The following is a 22,302-nucleotide window of genomic DNA, read 5'->3' as shown; positions in this document are numbered from 1 at the left end:
ATTGGCCAGAGGGCAGGAGGGGGAAAGGGTGGGCGAGAGATTTTTCTGTGGTTTTCTCAGGAGGGAACCGGTGGGGCAGGGTGGGCAGGTTTAGGATTACCTAGTTTGAATAGTTTCAGTGGGCTGTGTGGGGTGGGGGGCCGCTAGTTTTCTGGTCTCTGGCCCTGGAGAGATCAGGGCAGGGAATAGAGTGGAAGGGCCCCAACAAAGTCCACGGTTAGAACTACAGGCTCTGGACTCCTTGCTTTGGATATGAACGGCAGGCCCTCAGGTGAGACATTTCCTACCTGTAGGAACTGGACGACAGGCTGGGACAGGATGAACCTCGGATTCCTGGAGGGCCATGGCTTCCCCATGGCAGGGGAGTGTAGCTGTGCCATCCTCAGTTACTGAGGCAGAAGTTCGTAGTGGATTTTATAAATGACACAACCTCCAAGGGGCCCACCCAGCAGCGTGGACATCTTTCAGTGGCTCTTAAGAAATGGGATGTACAGAGCAGACGCTGAGGGGCTCAAAACTGAGGTTCAACACAAGCACTCCTGGAAGATAGGGGGGCTGACGGGAGGCAGGATTGAAGGCCCCAAACACGCCTGCCTTGTTCTCCCCGTTTTGGAGGAATTAAAAAGCTTGGAGGCAAATTAAAAATTTTATATGCTCGGAAAAAGTTGATCTGAAGTCTCCTGGAGCTCTGGTCCCATAATGTCATTACGATAATGACCACTGCCAGGCATGGTGGTGCACACCTGTCATCCCAGCGGCTCGGGAGGCTGAGGCAGGAAGATTGTGAGTTCAAAGCCAGCCTCAGCAACTTATGGAGGCCCTAAGCAATTTAGCATGGCCGTGTCTCTAAATAAAATACAAAAAGGGCTGGGCCTGTGGCTCAGTGGTTAAGTGCCCCTGGGTTCAATTCCATTACTAAAAATAATAATAATGACTACCCCTTCTGGAGACCCAAGGCCATATGGGCATGAGAAGATAAAATGATCAGGGACTACAGAAGAGACTTTTCTGGGATTCCTTGAATCACACACAGTGATTCCATAACCTATCTGTGGAGTCCTAACGGGAGGGAGAGATCAGAGAATCCAGGAATGCAGTAGTTGATGGAATGGAAATTGGAAAGCCTGACAGACTATGTACAGTGGTTGCATGTTTTTTTACCTGGAGGTATTCTGGAGACAGATGTGGGTTGGCCTGGGGAAACCTCCCCTGGCTAACCTGGTAAAATAAAAGGCATATAAATCTGCCTAGCTGCCAACACTGATTGAACACACTGGATGGGAGTCAGTAAGATCGCTCAAGCCCATGCAGGTCACTAATTCGCTTTTCAAGAACACTGTGTGAGGCTGGCGATTAGATGAGCTCAGTGGCAGAGTGCCTACCTGGCATGAAATAAACCCTGGATTTAATCCCCAGGAACTGCAAAAAAACAAACAAAAGCTGGGCATGGTGGTGCACACCTTAATTCCAGTGGCTCAGGAGGTTGAGGCAGGAGGATTGCAAGTTAGAGGCCAGCATCAGCAACTTAGCCAGGCCCTAAGCAACTTAGTGAGACCCTGTCTCTAAATAAAATATTAAAAGGGCTGGGGATGGGCTGGGGCTGTAGCTCAGTGGTAGAGCACTTGCCTCGCACCTGGGAGGTATTGGGTTTGATCTGAGGACATAAAATAAGCACCACATAAAAATAAATAAAGGTGTTGTATCCATCTACAACCAAAAATATATTTAAAACAAAAGGGTTGTGGTGCTGCTGCTGGAGATGTAGCTCAGTGATATAGCACCCTGGGTTAAATCTCCAGTACAAAATGGGGAAAAGAAAAAAAAAAAAAAAGCCCTGTGTGGAGTACAGGTAAAAGCCTGTGAGTGTCACCTAGTGGCAATTTGTGGGATTTTTTTAGACTAAAACATTGTCATTTTAGAGACAAAGTGATTTTAGAGACAAAGTGATTTTGAGATTTCCACTATGACTTAAAGAAATCTGAAAGACCCATTATGTCTCAGATGATGTTAGAAAATGCTCAGATGAAGGTGGCACCTGCCTGGATGAGTCCATAATAAAATGGAAACATTTTACACAGAAAGATGCCCAGGGAGAGCAAGGAGGCAGGCCTGAGGTCTTTTTCCCTGGGGCTGCCTTTCGAATCACCTGAGAAGTTTCTGGATTCTGTGGCCATTTGGTCCACTTGGGAAGTGCCCTATGAACAACTTTTATTGAACAACAAGGAGCCTCTTGGCTCGTGGATGGATGTTTCAGGGTGAGAGGACAGTTTTCTCTCTGGAAGGCTGCCACTCTCACTGAGGAAAGCAGAAATAAACCGACCTGGGAAGCATCACTGCATGCTGCTTCCCTCATGTTTGGGTTTCCACCAACTCAGGGCAGTGGGAAAAGGATCTATTTTGGGGACGCCTGAGTGGAGCATTGGCTCCATGGAAATCGCTATAGGAATCTGGGGGTACATCAAAGGAGGTCTTGCAGATGCCACAGAAGAACCGCATTCCAGGATTGGAAGGTGTTCAGAACCAGGGAGTGGATGTTCCACGGAACTCACACAGGGCCCATTAAAGGAGCAGACACGGTGTGGGTGCTACAGCAATGTAGACGGGGAGTGTGTCCAGGATGTTCTTCTTACACTCTCCGAAGCACAGCATGTCAGTAGGAACTGTGTCTGCAACAAGAGGGGCAGACTGCAGGTGGCTGTGGGCAGGCTCTGGGGGAAGACCCTGCACATAGCTGGCAAGTCAGATCAATCCCTTGGCCCCAGAGGTTCTGGCAAGAATAGACAGTCCCTGTGCACCAGGCTTGGCTTAGACCTGGAAGATGCCAGTGTTAAGGGCCCAGAATGGAAGACACTGAACCGCCAGGTCAAGTTTCTTCAGACCCAGGAACATATTCTACAGCCCATGATGTCCAACCATGGGTGCAGAGGTATCCTCAAAATAACGGTTTGATGAAGAACTGGAATAGGTGATGGAAACACCTATTTTAGTCAAATAAGGGGAGCTGAAGCCCTGAAGGACTGGTTATGTGGCTTCATGAATGTGTGCTCACACTCAACATGAAGGGGCTCCGGAGGCTCCCTGATGGATTCCTCAGCTTTTCTGGAGGATCTAGGAAAGAGGGAATGGGAATAATGCTGGCATGATGATACTTTTCTTTTTCTTTTTCTTTTTCTGGCATATTGCCTCACCTTCTTTTGTCTTATCTGATTTAGGGGACAGGGGAACAGCGTTGCAACCGCAGGTGCCAGAAGTAATTATGATCCCTAAGTATAAGAGTGCACACCTTTAACCCTTTATGTCAAATCTCTGAGGGCCTGATGGTTGGGTCTTCACCCATCTGCCAAAATTGGGTCAATAGTGAGTGCATGTGTTGGTTGCCTTGTGATGAAGACAGCCTGCTATCTGTGTCCCTGGAGACTTTACCCTATTCAAACAGGATGGACTGAGGGGGGAGGTACTTGCTAGATGAGCATTACTACCAGCAACCTGGGCCAGACAGTGGCTGAACTAGTATCCCTTCCAAAGGTGGAAAAGTGTGGGTACAAATGAAGAGGAGGAATAGAAGTTGAGGGTAAAGGAAATGGATCACACAATAAGGGAAATTCAGTATTACAATAACACCTTGAAAGATACTTAGAGCAAGAGATGATGTTGTCTCATAGCTCTGACCAGATACTTGAGTGAATCCATGTGTTGGTAAGACCACTCCTATTTTGGGGACATGAAACATATGAACAGAGGCCTGCAAGCTGGAGTAGCCTCACTTCGGGACACATTTTAGTTAGACAATATGATGATGGATTGGACTCACTTAATGACTGAGGGGACTCTGCAATGTGCCAGCACTTTTTGATTCTTATTTTTCAGGATACATCTACTGCCATACTGCAAGATGGTATAACACTGGCAGGTTATAACTCTGATATTGATAATTCAAAGTACTGGGAAATTGTGTTAGGGCCTCTTCTGTTTATTTTTATTTATTTTTTTTATGGTGCTGGGGATCAAACCCAGAGCCTCACACCTGCTAGGCACGCACTCCACCACTGAGCTGCTCCCAAGCCTTTCATGTATTTTGAGACAGGGTCTTCTAAATCGCCCAGATTAGCCTTGAACTTAGGATGCTCCTGTCCCAGCCTCTGGGTAGATGGGAGGTACCGTGCCCAGCAACCACTATTGTTTAAGAGGATGTACAGAAATAGGAAGGCCTGACACTTTCTAAAAGTGACTTTTGAGCTCACTTGGCAGAGGCAGGGAGATGGGCAAGGGCATAGCCTGTCCCATGGCATGGCAGGAGAAGTAGTTCCACCAGCTTGAACTTTGTCCTGAGGGTTATGGGAAGCCATTACCAGGCTTTCAACAGGGGCCTAGCCTAGGTAACTCCATGACTAAGGAATATTGCTGTTTGAGAAGAAGAGAGGATGAGTAATGTGGGAGAGATAGGGTTAGGCAGCTCAGGGAGAATGGGCAGGCCAGGCCCACAAGTTCCCTGCCCCCAAGCTACTCTCTGGAGGGACAGCAGGACAAGTCTCTGTATCCTGTTGGTAAGAGTGTGAGAGGATGGTAAAGGTGGAGCAGGCTGCCCTCTTCAGGGGGAACTGGACCAAGAGCAGGGGGGGGTCTCCTTCCCTCCAGGCAACCCAGTAGTGTTGACTATGACAGGCAGGCAAGGCTGGGGGTGGGAAGACACAGGGCAGGGGACCTGAGTTTCCCACTGTTCTTGCTGCACTGTTGAGCGCCAGAGGTAGTACAGGATGCTGGGGATCTAGGACAGAGGTTCTAGGACTCCTGAGGGGCAGGAGTATAGGCCTCCTCTGTTGGTCCTGGGTCCAGAAGGCACTAGCTCTCTAGCATTTTCTCAAAGTGGACCAGAAGGGCATTGGAGGGCTTGCGGCAGGAGATCTGTTGGTCCAAGCCCCATCCCTGCCCCTGTCATTCTCCCAGGAAGGTATGGCTGCCCTAGACCCATATTCATGGGAGGCCTGAGGCTAGGCTGACCTCAGCTTGCATGCTGTTCCCTAACTTGACTCTTCCCCAGGGCTTCTAGGATGAAGGCTGAAACTCTTCAACATGTCCCTTTACAGCCTCTGCCTCGCTTCCCTTGCCTTTTTCTTTCCCTGAGTGTGCTGGGAACTTTCCTCCGAGAACCTCCTTGCCCCAGTTCTGCCCAGACTCCAAGTGGGGCCTCCTGGGTGCCAGATGTCTGACTAGAAGTTTTGTAACTGCATCGTGGAGATGGTGTTTTTTGTTTTTATATTTTTAGTTGTAGATGGACACAGCACCTTTATTTTATGTATTAACTTTTATGTGGTGCTAAGGATCAAACCCAGTGCCTCACACGTGCTAGGCAAGTGCTCTATCACTGAGCCCCAGCCCCAGCCCCAGGATGGTGTCTTTAGTGAAATAAAACTGGTAACTCATTCACAAGCCTTGTGACTGCTTTCTTCAGATATGACTGATTGCAGACACAGGTTTAAGGAACCCATCAACCCTCTCTGGGCACAATCAGCCTATCCAAGTGTTGGCCTGCACCACATTCTTTGCTCTGTGTAGCCACACCGGCCTTGTCTCAGTCTGCCAACTGCCACATTCTTTTCAGCCTTTTGCACACGCTCTTCTGTCTGGTATTCTCTTTCATCCCTCCTGTATACAGATAATACCTATTCTTTCATTTCTCCAGGAAAACCTTCTCTAACCTCCTGGATTAGGTCAAAAGTGCTCCGTAGGCATGCCTCCAGCATTGTCTTTTCCTGAGAAGACCTGTTTAAGTTGGAACCCTGCCTTTATGAGTAAATTGGTCTCTCTCCCTGTCAAGCCTATGAACTCTACAAAAGCCCACTGTTGTGCTCTCCCAACCACTGTGCCACCCCAGGACAGTGCCTGGTGTCATTTAACCACTCAGCAAATATTTGAGAGTGAATGGACCATGGATGTGAGGATGGATGGTCCCAGGCAGCAGTTCTTGACTTGAGCAATTGGAGATTCCTGGTAGTGACTCTAGAGAACCTCCAAGAAACTGAGGCTTGACTCACAGGTGCCTGTGTTTACCTAGGGATATCTCTTTTTGGTGTAATTACCCTCCTCCTTTTCTGTTTGCTCATGCTTGACAGTAATGCCCCATCCTGTTTAGAGCTGCTCTCACCTTCCTGTCCCATAGGTGTGGCTACACCTGAGCTGGTAGTGGCCCAAGAGGCATAGCAAAAACTCCAGAAGGTTAAAGTCACTTTCCAGAAGGGTTCATAAGCCCTGAGGATGCATATGCCTATATTCTCAGCCTACATTCCCAGATACTCAGGAGGCTGAGGCAGGAGAATGACAAATTTGAGGTCAGCCTTGGCAATTTAGCAAGATCCAGGCGATGGATGGGGACATAGTTGACTGGTAGAGCGCTTGCCTATCACTTTCCAGACCACACCAAAGGGGTGGGGGAGGGCTCATGGACTCTGAGAAAGGCAACCAGAGAGAAAGAAGTGGTCTTAGAAAGCGGTGGCTGCTTCATACTTGGCACTGTATAGGCATTGGCTCTGATCCTCCACAACCTCTGTTGCAGGGCCTTCGTGTCACACACAACTAAGTCAGCAGTGATAGGAGAGGAGCCCTATCCCGCCGATTCCAGAACCCAGGGTTCCCTAAAAAGCCAGACGGCATGTTTCCAGGATATGGCCTGGCTTGGGACGCTTTCATCCTCCTGACTTTTCGTGGCAACATAGCTTCCCTGCAGTCGAGGTGGGAGAACTGGGAGATTATTCCCATTCGACACGATAGGAAGCTGAGGCCCCACCGGGCCCAGGGGGGCCAGACCGCAGGCAGGCGTAGGAACAGTACAGCCGGGTTCGCCCCGCCTCCGCCAGCGCCTGCGCAACGCCGCCTTGTTGCCGCTCAACCCTGCCCCATCGCCTGGGTTTTCAAATTTGAAACCTGCTTCTTTTCCCGCCCGAACGTGTAAACCAGCAGCGGGAGAGGGCGGGGCCACGCGACAGCCAATCGTGTCTCAGAGGCTCTCCGGTCCCACCCAGAAGGTGACGACAGCAAGCCTAGGCCAGAAACAAGCGAATGGACTAGCGGTTGCTGGCTGGCCCAGCCCCCGCGGCGCCCACGTGCAGCGCCAGAGCCCGGGCCTCCTGGGGAGCGATTGGCCCTGCAGCACCGTATACTGTGTGAAGGCTCTCTGCCTGCATGGGGCTGGTAACGCCAAGGAACCGCGGGGTCGCTGAGATAAGAGAACAAGACGCAGGACCCTGGCCCAGGGGTCCACCCAAGGACCAGGACTGGAGCCAGCGCCAACTCCTGCCCCGCGAGCGTCCCTGGCCACTTGTGGGCGGGCAGGTTCGCAGAGGGTGGGAGTTTTCCAAGGAGGCGGTCCCAATGAATGGGCGTTCCCAAGGGCGGGGCATCCTGGGGGCGGGGCCGAGCGCCTGTGTTTGTTGCCCTGTGTCAGTTACATTGTAACAAAAGTGGTGGGGCCGCCGCTCTGGCCAGCACCCTAGGCCCGCCCGCCATCAGCTGTCGCCGACATGGAACCTGTGGCTAGCAACATCCAGGTCCTGCTGCAGGCGGCTGAGTTCCTGGAGCGCCGTGAGAGAGGTGAGGAAGAACTCTGGGCTAGACTCCTGAAGGAGACCTCACTGACATGGGCCTGGACGACTTGGCATGCAACTTGAACGATGCACATTAGGGCAATAATCCACCCTCAACTCAGAGGAGTTCGCGGGCGGTCGGGTAGGGAAGGGTTGGGGAGATGGTCTCGGCGCCAGAAGCCCTTCCTTGACCCTGATGTGCCAGGGGCCCCTTCCAGTCCTAGCTTGACACGGGCGGGCTCTGCCTCTTTCTGGCAGAGGCAGAGCATGGCTACGCGTCCCTGTGCCCGCATCACAGTCCGGGCCCCATCCACAGGAGGAAGAAGCAACACCCGCAAGCTCCCGGAGCTCTGGACAGTGGGCGGTAAGGAGGGTGCAGGCGTCGGGGGTGGTATAGGGAGGGTGGATGGGCACTGTCCTTCTTCGGTCTTTCCTCTGCTCATTTTCTCGTTTGCATCTTATAGATTAGGTACCCAGATCCGGGAAGCATTCAAAGCTCTCCTGACATCTGTCCCCTCCCCATACACCTTTTTGTGAATTCAAGGACTACTTCAGGACCTTTGATGTGACAGGAACTGTGAACAAGACAGTTCTGGGTCCTGTTTCCACTCACACATCAAACCACTCTCTTCTCCACAGGCTTATTTCTTTACTGTTGTACTTCAACACTCTGCATACACTGCTTCGTCCAGTTCGAATGCCTTTCCCTCCATTGCCCTGTGTGGGAAACTCTGTTTTGTGCTCAGTTCACCTGTCATCTCTGTCCAGGAAACCTTTCTTGCCAGGATGGCAGGAGAGCCTCATTTCGACAACCACCTGGCAGGCCTCTCACAGCATTTGTCTGTGTATCTCTGATTCCTCTCACCCCTACCTGGGGGCTCTGGTGCCCAAGACCAGACCAAGGTCCCCACAAGAGGGTTGACTGAGGCAGACATTTGTAGTAGATTTTTGAGTCACAGGGGGCCCTGGGCTAAGGATGTGGGCTGTAGTTGACAGCCCCTCACCTCATCCTCCCTGGCATTGACAGGTCTGTGCACAACGAGCTGGAGAAGCGTAGGTGAGTCTCACCCCAGCCCTGACAGCACCAGGTCCCAGGAACTACCTCTGTCTGGCCTTGCCTTCCCTGCTGTCCTTCTGGCTGGTGAGGTGGGGCTGGCACTGCCCTCCAGACCCCTTCCCCCACAGGAGGGCCCAGCTGAAGCGATGCCTGGAGCAGCTGAAGCAGCAGATGCCCCTGGGGACTGACTGTGCCCGATATACCACATTGAACCTGCTGCGTAGAGCCAGGATGCACATTCAGGTAAGTGGAGGGGGGGCACCCTGTGTCCCCAGGTGTGACATGGGAGGCCTGGGTGGAACTAGGGAAAAGGGCCAAACATAGTCCAACTATGTGACTGGGGACAGTTCTCTGTGCTTTTAGTTTTCTAATCTATTAAATGGGAAGGAAAGCAAAAAATAGTTCAGAGGGTTGTTCTGAGGCTTCAGTGAATTCACCCTGTAAATGTTCATTGTTGTTACAGCTATTACTACTTAGATTCCAGCCTGGAGACCTTGAGCAAGTCACTTGGCTTGTGTCTGGACTTCTGCTTCCTCCTCTGGTGGGGAGGGAATTGCTGTTGAAAAAATTTCTATGATAAATCATATGTAATGGTCCCTTAGATTGCAGAGGGTTGGTTTCCACTCTCCCCTGTTCCTATCCTTCAAGACCTGCTGTTCTAGGCTATCTATCCAAATGCTACCCTGTGAGGCATCCACTCCAGAATTCAGAAGGGAGAAGGGATTAAGGGAGCTAATCATTGGGCTTCCTAGGGCCCTTGCTACTGCCTGGGCTGAGCTGTCTGCCCCCTAGTGGTCAGGAGTTAGTGTGCAGGTGCCAAGGCCCAAGCAGCCCCAGGGATGCCCATATTAGAAGCAGCCTTGGAAACAATAGAGGATTTTTCCTGTCCTAGCTCTTTTGACAGGCGAAGAGAAGGAGGCACAGCAAAGTTATGTGCTGAGGAAAGACAGATCCAGGCCCAGGCCCCCTCATTTGCATTCTTTCCTTCAACAGATATTTATTGAGCATCTGCTGTGCCAGGCCCTATTGTAGGCACTGGACACTGTGGCAGACAGATCCAAGTGCCATCCAGCAAATAAATCCCAGATGTAAGAAGTATTCACACTGCCCCATAAGTGCCTGTTATCACCTTCACTGTGGCTGAGTAATACTCTGGTTGGCTAATGGGTCCCCGTTTACCACATGGTGCTTTCCTGGCCTAGTTTCTTGGTAGATGATATGTCCATGGGCAGGTCCTGGGAATCATTCCATCCTTGAAGCCTCATCACCCCTCTTCTGGACTAATTTATGCACACCTCTTCACTGGCCTCCCTCTTTCCTATATGGCCTCTACCAGACTGTCTTTTTCTTTGCCTTAGAATGATCTTGGCCATACACAGATGTGCCCAGGCCCATCTCCAGCTGAAAACCTTGACAGGGATCCCAACAAAACAAAGCCTCAGTTCCTTACTTATTATGATTCTCAAGGCCCTCTCCAACCCAGGACTTATCATGACTGCTTTTTTGGACTGGTCTCTCCCCAATCCCCCAAAGAAAAAGACACACTTTCCATGCTTGCCAGGCTCCTCTGCCATGGTGTCTCCCTACCCCCATCTTTGGGTAGCTCCTACACATCCTTCTATACCCTGTCCCTTATTGGGTTTTTTGTTTTGTTTTTTTAGTTGCCAATGGGTTTTTTACTTTATTTGTTTATTCATACATATGTGGTGTTGAGGATCGAACCCAGGGCCTCACACATGCTAGGCAAGTGCTCTACCACTGAGGCACAGCCTCAGTCCATCTGCCCTTATTGTTAAAAGACTAAATCCAGTCCTCTGCCCATCGAGGATTGGGCCCTTGGACTTCCAGATTCTGAACATTAGGGCTGACAAAACTCATGTAGGGATGAGGGGAGGAGGTTAATGCTGGAGCCTTAGGGCCCCAGGAGGATCCTGACCAGGAATTGCAAACTGATAGCCTTTGTTTAGTCTAAGTTTTCTCACAATTTAAATTAGTTGGCAACATTTCAAAGGGCATTTGACATGAAAAATCTGGCTTTCCAGCTTCTCTTAAAGAAATGGGGAGATCTGGCAGTGCTGGGCCTGTTGCCATGTGGCAGCAATGGGCTGGAACCTGGAGGTGGCTGCCTCCTCGAGTGAATGTGCACTTGCCAGCCCACAAGTGTGTTTGGGATTAGCGTGTCTCCCACGCCATGCCCATCTAGACCAGAGCACAGATGGGTGAAACACAGGAGAGAGCTGCTTTCTGAGGACATTCAACAACCCTCTGGGGCCCAGGTTTATGTGCCTGCCTGTTTGGAGTAGGGAGAGATACATGTGGCTGTAGCCCACTGCCAAGTGGCACATGGGCAAAGTTCACGTTTTGGGGTGCTGACCCCAGCCCCTGTTCCTACCGTCTCTACAGAAGCTAGAGGAACAGGAGCTGAGGGCTCGGCGGCTCAAGGAGAAGCTGCGCAGCAAACAGCGGAGCCTGCAGAGGCAGCTGGAGCAGCTCCGGGGGCTGCCAGTAGGTGAGAGGTTGCGAGCGGATAGCCTGGACTCTTCAGGCCTCTCTTCTGAGCGCTCGGACTCAGACCAAGGTGAGTGGCTTGAAGCCTAGGGCCCTGGGCAGTGTGGGTGGGCCAGGGCTTTTGACTGGAACCCTCCTTGTGCAGAGGAGCTGGAGGTGGATGTGGAGAGCCTGGTGTTTGGGGGTGAAGCCGAGCTGCTGCGGGGCTTCAGCGCGGGCCAGGAGCACAGCTACTCGCACAGCACCTGTGATTGGCTATGATGCTCACTACTCTGATTGCCTTCTACTCACACTGGGCTGAGCCCACCAGGCAGCCCAGAGGGCTGCTCAGAGGCATCAGTTGGAATGGACTAAAAGGACCCTCGTGTGGGAACCAGTACTCCCCGTAACCTGCTACTGGCTGCCAGGCAGTCCCCACCGGTTGGGAGGAGGCACCCAGAGCTCTGCAGGGCAGGCAGCTTGGGCCTGGGCTGCCTTTCCAGGCGTTTTTGTAGCACTTGGCTCTGCTGCTCCAGCAGGGGCAGGAAGCCTCTTGGACCCTCTTATTCCTGAATAAGGCCTCTGGCCTTTGCCCTACATATACTGTACAGTATTTTCATTAAAAGCATCTTTCATAATTTCCCGTCCATGGTCTTGCCTGATAAAAATGGAGGAAGTCACAACCACAACTAGAAAAGAGGAAATAAGATCAGCAGCTGCCACCACCATCCTGAGTGGTGTACTTGATCCTCACAACCTGGAGGCTGTCCTGTCTGGGCTTTTAGGGTGGTAGGACTGAGGCCTGGTGGTGTGACTTGCCTGAGTTCCAAAGCCAGGAAACAGTGGAGTCAAGATCCATACTAAAGCTTTCTGACTCCAGAGCTGGGGCTGATTGAATTCAACATATATTTATTGAGTGCCTATTATGTGCTAGATATTTTTCCAGGTATTTGGGACACATCAGAACAAAACAAAGAGCCCTGCCCTCTTGGAGCTTACAGTCTATTGTTTATCAACAATCCCCCTGCATACTGCCTGTGACCTTGAGCAAGTCCCCCCCCCATACCTCTGCCCCTCTTTGTGCCTGTCATCAGCTGCCCAATGGGAGAATAAGCAGGCTGGGCTCAGATATGTGCCTGTACTGCAGATGCTGAACAGGACACCGGCCCCAACCCACCACCCAGACAGCAGAGAGGGCTAGAAGTTGATTTTTAATAATCAAGTACAATGAAAGGGTGCGGAGGGAGCCCACAGCCGGCTGGTGGGCTGTGGCAGTGGCAGGGGCCCAGCCTGGCTACACAAACTGCTGCTGCTGCTGCTGCTGCTGCTTGGTGGCAGCCTTGCTGGCAAGGTCCTTGGCTTTCTCTGTAGCTGCCAGTGCTGTCTCCTTTGCCTTCTCCTTGGCTTCCTTGGCTGTCTCAACAAGTGTTTTGGAAGGGGCCTCACCTAGAATAAAGGGCAGGAGGCTAGCTTCATATGGTGCTGAGAGGCCCCACCTAATTACATTCCCCAGCCATGCCAGTTACCTAGTAGAGGCCTGACCCCTTTGGAAAGGTGACATTTGCTACCTGGTATAGATTAAGTCTCAGGCTCAGAGCAGGGTAATGATTGGTCCAGGGTCTATGAAAGTCAGGCTGAGCTAGGATCTGACTCAGCCTCTCCTGATGAGCTCCCCCCAACAGCACCCAGAATTCTCACCTTGCAACTTGGCCAAGATGTATTCAAAACCCTTCATAGTCTTGGTCACATTGCTTTTGAACCGGGCGAGACCAAATTCCTGGCAAAAGATTGAGGTGGGAAGGACTGGTAACTGGCCACTAACTTCTGCCCAGCCTCCATGCCAACAGCCTCAGGCCCTAGAAACCCCACAACATTGCTTACCTGGACAGCTCTAGAGACACCAAATAAACTAGAGGAGACCCAGGCTTCCCGGCGGATTTCGGTCCAGCCACTGTTGTCAGAGTTCACACGGTAAACACATCGTTCCTCCACCACCTGTGTGGAAAGGTAGGCCACCCACATTGCAGGGACATCTTTTGCTTTACCAACCTACACACAGACTTGATCCCCCACTTCTTTGTTATATTATTGCCCAGGTTGGCCCTGAACTCTTGGGCTCCAGTGATCCTCCCACTTTGGCCTCTTGAATAGCTGGAACTAAAAGCATGTGCCACCACACTTAGCTGAAGCCCTGCCTCTTTTCACAAAAAGAAGCCATGAAATGAAAATCCATTCCTTCCTGTTATTGCATCCCCAACACCATTTTACCCTGTAAACCCCTTTCCTGACCCTTAAAAACACTAGAAGGCATGAGGTCTCTTGGGAGCAGCAGAGGGCTTTCTATCCTGGGACCCTGGACTATTTGGGGCCTTTATATCTAGGTACATGTGGTGTTTTTAACTCAAATTTCCATCCACTGCAGTTCTTGAGCTTTCTGACAGTCCAAATACAAATAGATGCCTGATAGTCATCACAGCTTTCATTAACAGAAAGGAGAAAGTGGATTTCTACTTCCAGAATAATACTTAATGACACTTTTCATGAATGGATTGCTGTTTTGGTCATTACCAAGTAGCACCCTCATGCAGTCATGTGAGATGACTTGCACTGGGCAGAGGAAGGTAGTCACTCACTTTGTGACACTGTAGGACACGTCCCTTCTCTGAACCTTTCATCTTGGCATAAATGAGTAATATGTACCTCTCAAGGGTATCATGAAAGTAAGCTGAGAAGAATAATTTTCTGAAAGTTTGCAGGGTATTCACATGTGAAAAGATGCAGTGGAATGGTTCCTTTAACCATAACTATGGGTTTTCAAGCTTTTATTTATTTATTTTATTTTATTTTTTTGTAAAAAATTGTAGATGGACAGAATGCCTTTATTTTATGTTTATTTTTATGTGGTGCTGAGGCTTGAATCCAGTGCCTCCCGTATGCTAGGCAAGTGCTCTGCCACTGAGCTACAGTCCCAGCCCCGGTTTTCAAGCTTTTAAAGAGGTATGTGGAACTCCATCGCCCCAAATCTCAGGCAGAGATCCCTTTATGAGAGATAAATGTGGAATGTCTCCAGTCAAAGCGAGGTAAAGGGCTTAGAATGTCAACTGCTGAAGCACATCCAGGGCACCTTTGGGCTTAATGGACTTCTATGTGAAAACTGCTACCTTCCTCCCTCAGCATCACTTCTGTGGGCCCAACCGGAGTGTGTGTGTCACACATTACATAAATGTTTGTGTTTAGTACCTACAACAACTCTGTAAAATGAGCACTTCCCTCCCCCATGAACGAGTCAAAGGACAGGTCCAGAGAGGCTGACCAGCTGAAATAAAGAGATAATCTGAGGTTGTACCCTGTAGCCATTGCTCCACAGTAACCCAATCATGCCCCAGTCTCTCATGACTCTAGCCATGTACCTGAGGAGCAGTCTACTTCTGTGGGGATCAAGAGCAGTCTCACCATCAGCCGGGCATGGTTGATGTTCCAGGTGAAGGTGGTCATGGTCTGATTCTGTGGGTCCACAACAGAGTCCTCCAGGATGTACACCGAGTGAGCAACATTGGCAGGAAACAGTCGCTCTGCCCAGCGGGGCATCCTGTTGGTCTTGGTAAGGAGTCTCCGGGACAGGAGCTTCTGGTCAGGGGTCACCTCCCGGTGTACTATGTCTTCAGTTAAGACATGTTTGCTGCAGGTGTCAGTGAAGGGGGACCCTTAGAAAACTGCCCCCCCCCAACAGACCGTCTATTGGGGTTCCTGTTGGGAGCCTCTCTCCTTATCTTCCTGCAATCTTGCAGAGTGATTTGTGCTGTAATTCAGAACTAAAAGTACCTTGAACCTATCCTAGGGCAAATTCCAACTCCCGCCTCCTCCCTGAGGTGAATTCCTGGGCCTTGCAACGGGGGTGGCTTCAGGTCTGGCAAATGCCCGGATTTCCAACCCAAGTTCTCTCCCAACTACTGTGCCGCCGCCTGTTCCTAACCTCAGCACCTTAAGAACCTCAGACTACAGCCTCAAGTAAATCATCACCCAGGACCAGCCTCCTTCCAGGATCTGCAGGCGCGGCCTGGCCGCTTCCCCGATAAGGTCTCCTCCGTACCCTAACTAAGGACCGCCACGGTTCCGCAGATCCCTCATGTCAAGACTCTAGTCTTTCCTGGTCCCATTACTGAGGGGCTGCCCACACTTCGATCTCCAAATAGCAAGGCGAGAAGGAGGTCTGCTTTTCCCTGGCTCACGTACCTATAGGGATTCGGGTACCGCTGCCAGAAGGCAGCGAACACTTGGTCCCAGGAACTTCGGAGCACGCTCTGGCCCAAGAAATACTTCACCATCGTCCCGGCTGGGGCGGGCTCAGCACCCGCGCAGCATCAGGGGTGCAGAGCCCGGGGGGCACGCGGAGGCCGGGCCGGGGCTCGGCGCACGCCCGCCAGGCTCGCAAGTCAGTGACCACTGCGCCGCACCCAAATCGCTGCTACTGCCGCCATGAGGGATTGTACAGCCGCGCACCACTTCCGGCGCCGCCGCTCAGTCTCGCTGCTTCCGGTCCGTGCCACGTGACCTGGCGACCCCGCCCCTCCCGCCCCTCCCGCGGGAGACACGGTGCTGCGGATTGGAACAGGGTTGTGGGAGACCCCAAGTTCGGCTGTGAATCTGGGCGGAATCGAAGCCTAGGCAGCAGTGCAGCCTAAGCCGCTCGGGCAGGCGAGCGAGCGAGCGAGCGGGAGGGCTAAGGAGTGACGAGCGTCGAGCTGCACCGCGGCGTGCGGCGCCGTGGAGGGCGCTGCCCGCGCGCTCCCAGGCCGCCACGGCCCTGGGGTGTCTTGGAGGAACACTCGGCGCCCGGGGCCGGTTTGGCCGGGCCATTCAGGGGCGCTGTCGAGGTGCGAGGCGCTTGGGGTCGGGGTCTGAGGCTGGGCGGAGCGGACCCTTACGTGGGTGAGGCTGCCCGGGGAGCATGAGCGGGCAGCGCGTGGACGTCAAGGTGGTGATGTTGGGCAAGGAGTACGTGGGCAAGACAAGCTTGGTGGAACGATACGTGCACGACCGCTTCCTGGTGGGGCCCTATCAGAACGTGAGTGCAACCCTTCCAGCCCGGCACGAGTGGGAGGCAGCCAGCCTGCACCTGCGGCCCTGATCTCTTCCCCTTAATTGCAGACTATCGGGGCTGCATTCGTGGCCAAAGTGATGTCGGTTGGAGACCGAACGGTGACTTTGGGTATTTGGGTAAGTCCTGTGGCCATCTGCTATTGGGGAAAACCACTGCTAAGGCGGCCTGGGTCCTGATCTATCACTGGCTAGCTGGAGGCCTCGTAGAGGCCATTTCTTTTCTCCAGACCCCAATTTCCTCACCTAGAAAATGGGAGGACACAGGCTTAGTTTTCAATCTTGGGAAGTAGCCCAGTTAAGTAACTCCGGCCAGGGCTGAGCCTTCCTCTGCCTTTCAGGACACAGCAGGCTCTGAGCGCTATGAGGCCATGAGCAGAATCTACTATCGCGGGGCTAAGGCTGCCATCGTTTGCTACGGTATGGGGGTTCTGGGCTCTTCTTTATGCAAGGGTTGGATGACAGGCTGGCCTCAGAACAGCCCTTGATCCGTGCTTGTGTTTCCTGCATGCTCCATACCAAGACCTCACTGACAGCAGCAGTTTTGAAAGAGCAAAGTTCTGGGTGAAAGAGCTGCGCAGCCTAGAGGAGGTATGTGGCCAGACCACACCAAAAGACCAGGGGCTGAGACTCTTTGTCTGTGGGAGTGATCCTGGTTTTGTCTTCTGCTCCAGGGCTGTCAAATCTACCTGTGTGGCACCAAGAGTGACCTGCTGGAGGAAGACCGGCGCCGCCGCCGTGTGGACTTCCATGATGTCCAGGACTATGCAGACAGTAGCTGCTCCTCAGCCCTTGGGGTCGGGGTGGGGGTGGGGGGCTGTTTTGGTGGGTTATAGGGAACAGGGACCTTGTCTGCCTTGGCAAGGTGCAGTAGGAGGGCTTTTTGTCTTCCTCGAACCTGTGGAGTCTAGGAGACACCATGAACTGCTTGCTAGCCTTCTCCTTGTTTATGTTGACCTAATTCTCAGGTGCGAACCCTTAAGTCACTTCTCTTTGCAGATATCAAAGCCCAGCTCTTTGAAACATCCAGCAAGACAGGTCAGAGTGTGGGTGAGTGCTGTCATGGGGCCTCAAGAAGAATAGGATGGTTTACCAGAGGAAGCAGGATAGAACCCAGAGGGCTGGGTCACTGGGAGATCCCAGGGATGCTGGCATCAGGCCCTCACCAATCATCATTTTCCTGCCAGACGAGCTCTTCCAGAAAGTGGCAGAGGATTACGTCAGTGTGGCAGCCTTCCAGGTGATGACAGGTGTGTGCTTTCCCAGCCTTTATGGAGACTTCCTCTAGGCCTCTATCCCTCTTCTTGAGTTGCTGGATCCCCCCACCAGAATGGTGCTGAAATGCCACCTCTCTCTTTGGCAGAGGACAAGGGCGTGGATCTGGGCCAGAAGGCAAATCCCTACTTCTACAGCTGTTGTCATCATTGAGTCACCACTCACCTGGCCTGGGGGAATAAAAGGAATTCCCTAGAGGCCCTAGACCCAGCTCTTGTAAGGGCTTGGGTGGTCCAATGTCTTAGCTACCCTTGGTCCCCACGGCAGCAGAGGTGGCACCTGCCTGTGCTGGCCCATGGAATGGAGGCAGCAATGGGCTGACTGTGGGCATAAGAGGGCTAAGGGCTGATTTGGATCCCAGACTTCTGCCCTGGACAGCACTTGTGTCTACAGATATATTTTAAGTGGCTACTGATCTGTAAATAAAATCAATGCACTGTGAATCACACTCAGCCCTTTTCCCTGCTGTGTGGACTGGGTGTCAAGACACCTAGTTCCTTCTGGTGCCACCTGGCTGGCCTCACTTCCTGTTAAGGCTCCTCCAAATTCTTATTTTCCTTGAGAAACCAAGTAACTTTTGCCCAGGGTTTTCACTGAGCTATTGGAGCTCCCTTTACCCCCTTTTGGACTGGGGACTGAACTAAGGGCTTTGTGCATGGTAGGCAAAGGCTCTACCAATAAGCTGTGTCCCCAGCTCTTTCCTTTTGTTGGGGCAAACAAGGTTAGAGGCAGGGGATGGGTCATGCAGAGCTCACAGTTCTTTCTGGGTGCCAAGAGGAACAAAGATAGCACTTAAGTTGTGTCCAGAGAGAGAAGGGTCAGGCACTCTTACCTCAAGATAGAGGCTACCTCTGCTGCATCTGTCACATCTGGGTGTGTGGGTTAGACCTATGACTCAGATCCTGGGTTTCCCAATGACACCCTACAGTGTGATTTACTGGTAGGAAAAATAATGGTCTGAAAGACAGAGAGGTTTTATGGATCCAGATTCAGATCCAATTCAGCTGCTAGTGCAGAAAAGCAACTTTATTCTTCAGTTTGAGTTTTTCATCTGTAAAACGAAATGACTGCTACCTCAACATTGTGACAATCCTAAGTGAGGAGTATTCTAGTACTGAATGTTTCCCAATTCTTTCCCTGAAGGTTTTAGTGGAAGAACAGGGAATTTAGGGCTAGGGAAGGAGAGGCAAACTCCCAAAGGTTCCCCAAAGTATTGGGTTTTGGAGGTCCAAATATTTCTGAAGTGTCAAGTATTAGTGTAAACAGGGCCGACACTTCCTGTTCAAACAGGAGGTGTGTACTGTGGCCTGTTATGGTATTGGAGGGGCTTTGCCTTCCAGCTCACTCTTTGCCCTTGCTTTCCTGCCTTTAGGCCTTGGCTGAGACCTTGCAGTGCCCAATACCTGTCTCTGAAGAGTTTATAATTAATATGCTCAAACTCATACTCAAGAAAGTGCTTTAGTTTCACTTCTCTTTTTAAAACCAATTCCTCAAAATACCCTTCCTTCTTGAGTGATGGAGACTTCCTGTTGAGGGGACTGAAACTGATACCAGACACTCCCAACAAAAGGGAAAGATGCTTAGTCAAGCAGTGGCACCTGGGAGGAAATCCAGACCACTCCCATGAAGTGCCAGGAGGAAGAGCTCCCCTCTGCCATGCCCCCTCCCACCAGGGAACTATCTCTGGGATTGGCTCCTGCTCTCACCCAAAACCAATCCTTTGTCAGGCTGTGTCTCCCCACGGACAATAAAACAAAACACAGGGCAAGGGCCATAAGAGTAAAGTTAAACTTTACTTTACAGTAATTTTTTTTTCTATATACAAAGAATTACAGTACATGTTTATGGGGACTCCTAGCACAGGGCTCCCCTCTTTTTCACTAGGAGTTCACTTCCAGCTGACAATCTGTGGGGGAATGGGGAAAACAGAGATGGACCTTGGCTGAACCCCCTGCCCCCTCTTCTTAAAAATATAAAGATCTCTTGTCAGCTTGTTTCTTTGCCAAGACCTAGAAAGCTGCTCTTCCATGAGCTTCTGTGTGCTGCATTCACCCACCTTCCACATTCACCTACATGCACACACAGGCAGCACCACCTCGTCCTTCAGACTGCTTGTTCTGCCCAACATGGAAACCTAACACACCAGGACTCTTATTCTGCTCCCTGTTTTTGCCCCTGTCCATGAGGCTGTGCTGAAATCCCAAGTGCTATCCCTAGAGCCCCTCAGTAGCCCAATGTTCTGAAACTCCTGGGAAGGTAGCCCTAGGGAAAGGAGCACAGAAGAGTTTAACATGTGTTGCTTGGCTTATGTTGATAGGAAACATTTCTTCTGAGGTTGTGGATTTCTAATTAAAATAAACTCTTTCCACTTCCTTAAGAAATAATACCCTTAATCTTCATAAGCAATAGAGGTGTTCCCATAAGAGTAGAAGAGGTAGAGGGGCAGAAGGTAATGGAGGGAGACCCCACACCCAGAGCTCTCTACCAACGTGTTCCAGGCAGTGTGGACGGAGGCTACAGACAAGGTGACCCCAGCCCTGAGAAACTCAATGGCCACCTTCATCTGGATACAGGATCTCTTCCACCTCTGGATTGTGCTGGACTACTCCAGGGCTGGGTGCAGGCTTTAATGAGACACTGCCTTCTCCCCACCCCTCACAGGGCCTCCAAGAAATCTTGCTATGTGAAATCTCTTTCTTTCAAACAGGAACCTGTTTGGATTTCTCAAGTTACCAGTTCTTCAATCCTTGGCAGTGCTTATTTATACCATGAAATTAGCACCATCATTACATTTTTGTGTACAAAGCATTTATCTATTCATACTTCAATTTACACTACAGCAATCTCTGGCCCTGCTGCACTGGCCTAGGAAGTCAGCTGAGAGCGAACTGGCTACACCCAAAGCTCCTGTAGCAGCTACCTAGCTCTAAATGACCTGGAATGTCTAACACACACAAACAGCTCAAATGTTACTCAACAGGAAAAGCGCTTGAGGCAGCTCCTTTCCTACTGTGATCTCAAAAGTTAGGACACTGGGCCCCCTGACCTGATGACAAATCCCATAAGGATGACAATATCCCAACAAAAGCCTTAAGAGAAAACCCGCTTTTATAGGAGCTATGGGTAAAACCCATCAAGTTTAGTGTTTTTCCGATTGCTTTTCAGAGAGAAGCTGCCAGGACCAGACCTCCTTTCTGCCCTTTGCTTTCACCAGGCAATGTTAGAATACAACCAGGAGTCCAGCTCCAGTGAGCAGACAGTGCCCAGCCAGGGAGGGTTGCTACTACACTTCATGCCCTGACGATAGTGTGGGGTGGAGGATGTGAAGAATAAAATCTTATCATTAATGTCAGAAATGTGGATTTGGTTTAGCAGAGGATTGACACAGTGATTTAAGTTAATGTTGAACTCAATAACTTTAGAGGAAAGCATATTTCTAAAAATATGGATGCTTTTGTAGCAATAATAGCTATTTCCTTTTAGAAGGGGGGTTGGCTCCTACATGCGGAGCAAATGAGGCTTTGAATGCAAATTTTAACAGTTTCCATAATTTTTTTTTTTTTTCCTGACTTAACAGGGCTAGGAGAGGTATTAGTTTTCTAGCTACCTATGGAGCATTTCCACCTTTGGCTTGCCCCTTGAAAATACTTCCTGGCTGGGGAGCTTACTCACAGGTAGACTCTCTTGAGCTCCTAGTTTCCAAGCACTTAGCCAAATAACAAACACCAAAATACCATCCTGCACAAGGATCATAAGTTTCTAAGATAAAAGAGTTCCTTTTAACTGCCAATTCAAACTCCCTTGAAGAAAGGTCTCATTGCAGACTTTTCCTGAAGCCAAAAATGGGTGTAGGGTCATCCTTTCCCCACCTTCATAATGAGTCATTTTCTAGCAGTTTTGTTGACTCTGCTTCTACTGGATAGTGAGTGCTTCCATGATTTCAACTCTCCACTATCACATACATTATCAGTGGGCCCAAAGGCTCAAATTTCTAGTTTCCATTCAACAACCTTAGTCTTTTCAGTAGCCCTGGGCAAAGGCCTGACTATCCATCCATTAAGAACTGTCCCCTCCAACCAAGTGCATAGCTCAAGTTGTTTTCCCAGGCAGCTCTAGAACCAAGCCTCCAGTGAATGGTGGAGAATGGAAAGAACCAAAACAAAACCAGAAAGTAGCCAAAAGTGGCACAGCCCCTTATCTCTCACTTCCTCCTGTCCTGTGAGACATTTCTAGACAGCTGTCAGTCAATTACCTACCAAAGCCTACTTCAGAGAAGCTAGTTTGGGATCAAACTTCTCCACTTAAATTTTTTACATAGCCTGCACGCCCCCCACCCGCCCAAATTCACAGTTTATTTCATGAAACAAAGAGCTACGGTAATTGAACACATAACATAGTGAAAGGATTTTTTTTTTTTTTTTGACAGTGCAGTGCAGATATCTTTTTCTGATCACAACTACAGATGACAGGAGAGCAACAGGCACAGGACTGGCACCAAGCAAACCTATTCACACAATCTAAGAGATTAGGAAAGGGGCCTACTAGCTGCAGTTATATATTTATTATTCTCACAGATGATAAATACTTAATATAGTGAACTGTAATGTTCTGGGTGAATTTTGTTAAAAATATCTTTTTCATGGTTTAAAATTATTTAAAAGAAAATAATAATATGCTTTACATTTTCTCTTCCTTTTGAACAAAGATTTTCCTCTTTGATGATGTGGGAAGAGAGGATGAAAGGGGAGAACTAGGCAGGTGGAATTCAGAGGAGATTCTGAGGTCTCAGTGAAGTGCAGGGATAGGCCC

General features: G+C 50.5%; 3 protein-coding genes across 5 annotated transcripts; 2 read left to right on the top strand and 1 right to left on the bottom strand.

The window, feature by feature from the left end:
* Positions 1 to 7,080: 7,080 nt before the first annotated feature.
* Mxd3 (MAX dimerization protein 3) lies at positions 7,081 to 11,508 on the top strand. Its single transcript, XM_015488531.2, has 6 exons — positions 7,081 to 7,584; positions 7,836 to 7,941; positions 8,605 to 8,634; positions 8,763 to 8,877; positions 11,038 to 11,212; positions 11,288 to 11,508. Exons 1-6 carry the CDS (start codon positions 7,515 to 7,517, stop codon positions 11,401 to 11,403), a joined length of 612 nt encoding a protein of 203 aa, XP_015344017.1. The 5' UTR covers positions 7,081 to 7,514; the 3' UTR covers positions 11,404 to 11,508.
* Positions 11,509 to 12,013: 505 nt separating this feature from the next.
* On the bottom strand, positions 12,014 to 15,644 carry Prelid1 (PRELI domain containing 1). The gene is made up of 5 exons (XM_015488528.2): positions 15,355 to 15,644; positions 14,575 to 14,800; positions 13,003 to 13,116; positions 12,820 to 12,898; positions 12,014 to 12,567 (listed from the first exon to the last, which is right to left on the bottom strand). Exons 1-5 carry the CDS (start codon positions 15,444 to 15,446, stop codon positions 12,416 to 12,418), a joined length of 663 nt encoding a protein of 220 aa, XP_015344014.1. The 5' UTR covers positions 15,447 to 15,644; the 3' UTR covers positions 12,014 to 12,415.
* Positions 15,645 to 15,698: 54 nt separating this feature from the next.
* On the top strand, positions 15,699 to 22,091 carry Rab24 (RAB24, member RAS oncogene family). 3 transcript variants are annotated; one of them, XM_015488530.2, is made up of 8 exons: positions 15,699 to 16,186; positions 16,270 to 16,338; positions 16,560 to 16,638; positions 16,742 to 16,809; positions 16,893 to 16,992; positions 17,218 to 17,268; positions 17,406 to 17,468; positions 20,659 to 22,091. In XM_015488530.2, exons 1-8 carry the CDS (start codon positions 16,070 to 16,072, stop codon positions 20,715 to 20,717), a joined length of 606 nt encoding a protein of 201 aa, XP_015344016.1. In that variant the 5' UTR covers positions 15,699 to 16,069; the 3' UTR covers positions 20,718 to 22,091. The 3 variants fall into 3 exon arrangements, with proteins under 3 accessions (XP_015344016.1, XP_048648225.1, XP_015344015.1); XM_048792268.1 differs by lacking the exon at positions 20,659 to 22,091 and adding an exon at positions 18,866 to 19,288 and having other exon boundaries at positions 15,701 to 16,186; XM_015488529.2 differs by lacking the exon at positions 20,659 to 22,091 and adding an exon at positions 17,582 to 17,941 and having other exon boundaries at positions 15,702 to 16,186.
* Positions 22,092 to 22,302: the final 211 nt, after the last annotated feature.

Source organism: Marmota marmota, unplaced genomic scaffold, assembly GCF_001458135.2.
Source record: "Marmota marmota marmota unplaced genomic scaffold, marMar, whole genome shotgun sequence".
Classification (NCBI taxonomy): Eukaryota; Metazoa; Chordata; class Mammalia; order Rodentia; family Sciuridae; genus Marmota; species Marmota marmota.
Note: the sequence above shows the minus strand (reverse complement) of the source record. Positions and strands in the feature narration are given on the sequence as shown.

Excerpts from the sequence above, each read along its gene's own strand:
- Mxd3 (XM_015488531.2), top strand. The coding sequence starts at position 7,515 with ATGGAACCTGTGGCTAGCAACATCCAGGTCCTGCTGCAGGCGGCTGAG. Across the intron at positions 8,635-8,762 it reads AACGAGCTGGAGAAGCGTAG|GAGGGCCCAGCTGAAGCGAT; the intron begins GTGAGTCTCACC and ends CTTCCCCCACAG. Across the intron at positions 11,213-11,287 it reads GCGCTCGGACTCAGACCAAG|AGGAGCTGGAGGTGGATGTG; the intron begins GTGAGTGGCTTG and ends CTCCTTGTGCAG.
- Prelid1 (XM_015488528.2), bottom strand. The coding sequence starts at position 15,446 with ATGGTGAAGTATTTCTTGGGCCAGAGCGTGCTCCGAAGTTCCTGGGAC. Across the intron at positions 13,117-14,574 it reads TCAACCATGCCCGGCTGATG|GTGGTGGAGGAACGATGTGT; the intron begins GTGAGACTGCTC and ends CTTTCCACACAG. Across the intron at positions 12,568-12,819 it reads CATCTTGGCCAAGTTGCAAG|GTGAGGCCCCTTCCAAAACA; the intron begins GTGAGAATTCTG and ends CCTTTATTCTAG.
- Rab24 (XM_015488529.2), top strand. The coding sequence starts at position 16,070 with ATGAGCGGGCAGCGCGTGGACGTCAAGGTGGTGATGTTGGGCAAGGAG. Across the intron at positions 16,187-16,269 it reads TGGTGGGGCCCTATCAGAAC|ACTATCGGGGCTGCATTCGT; the intron begins GTGAGTGCAACC and ends CCTTAATTGCAG. Across the intron at positions 16,810-16,892 it reads AGCTGCGCAGCCTAGAGGAG|GGCTGTCAAATCTACCTGTG; the intron begins GTATGTGGCCAG and ends CTTCTGCTCCAG.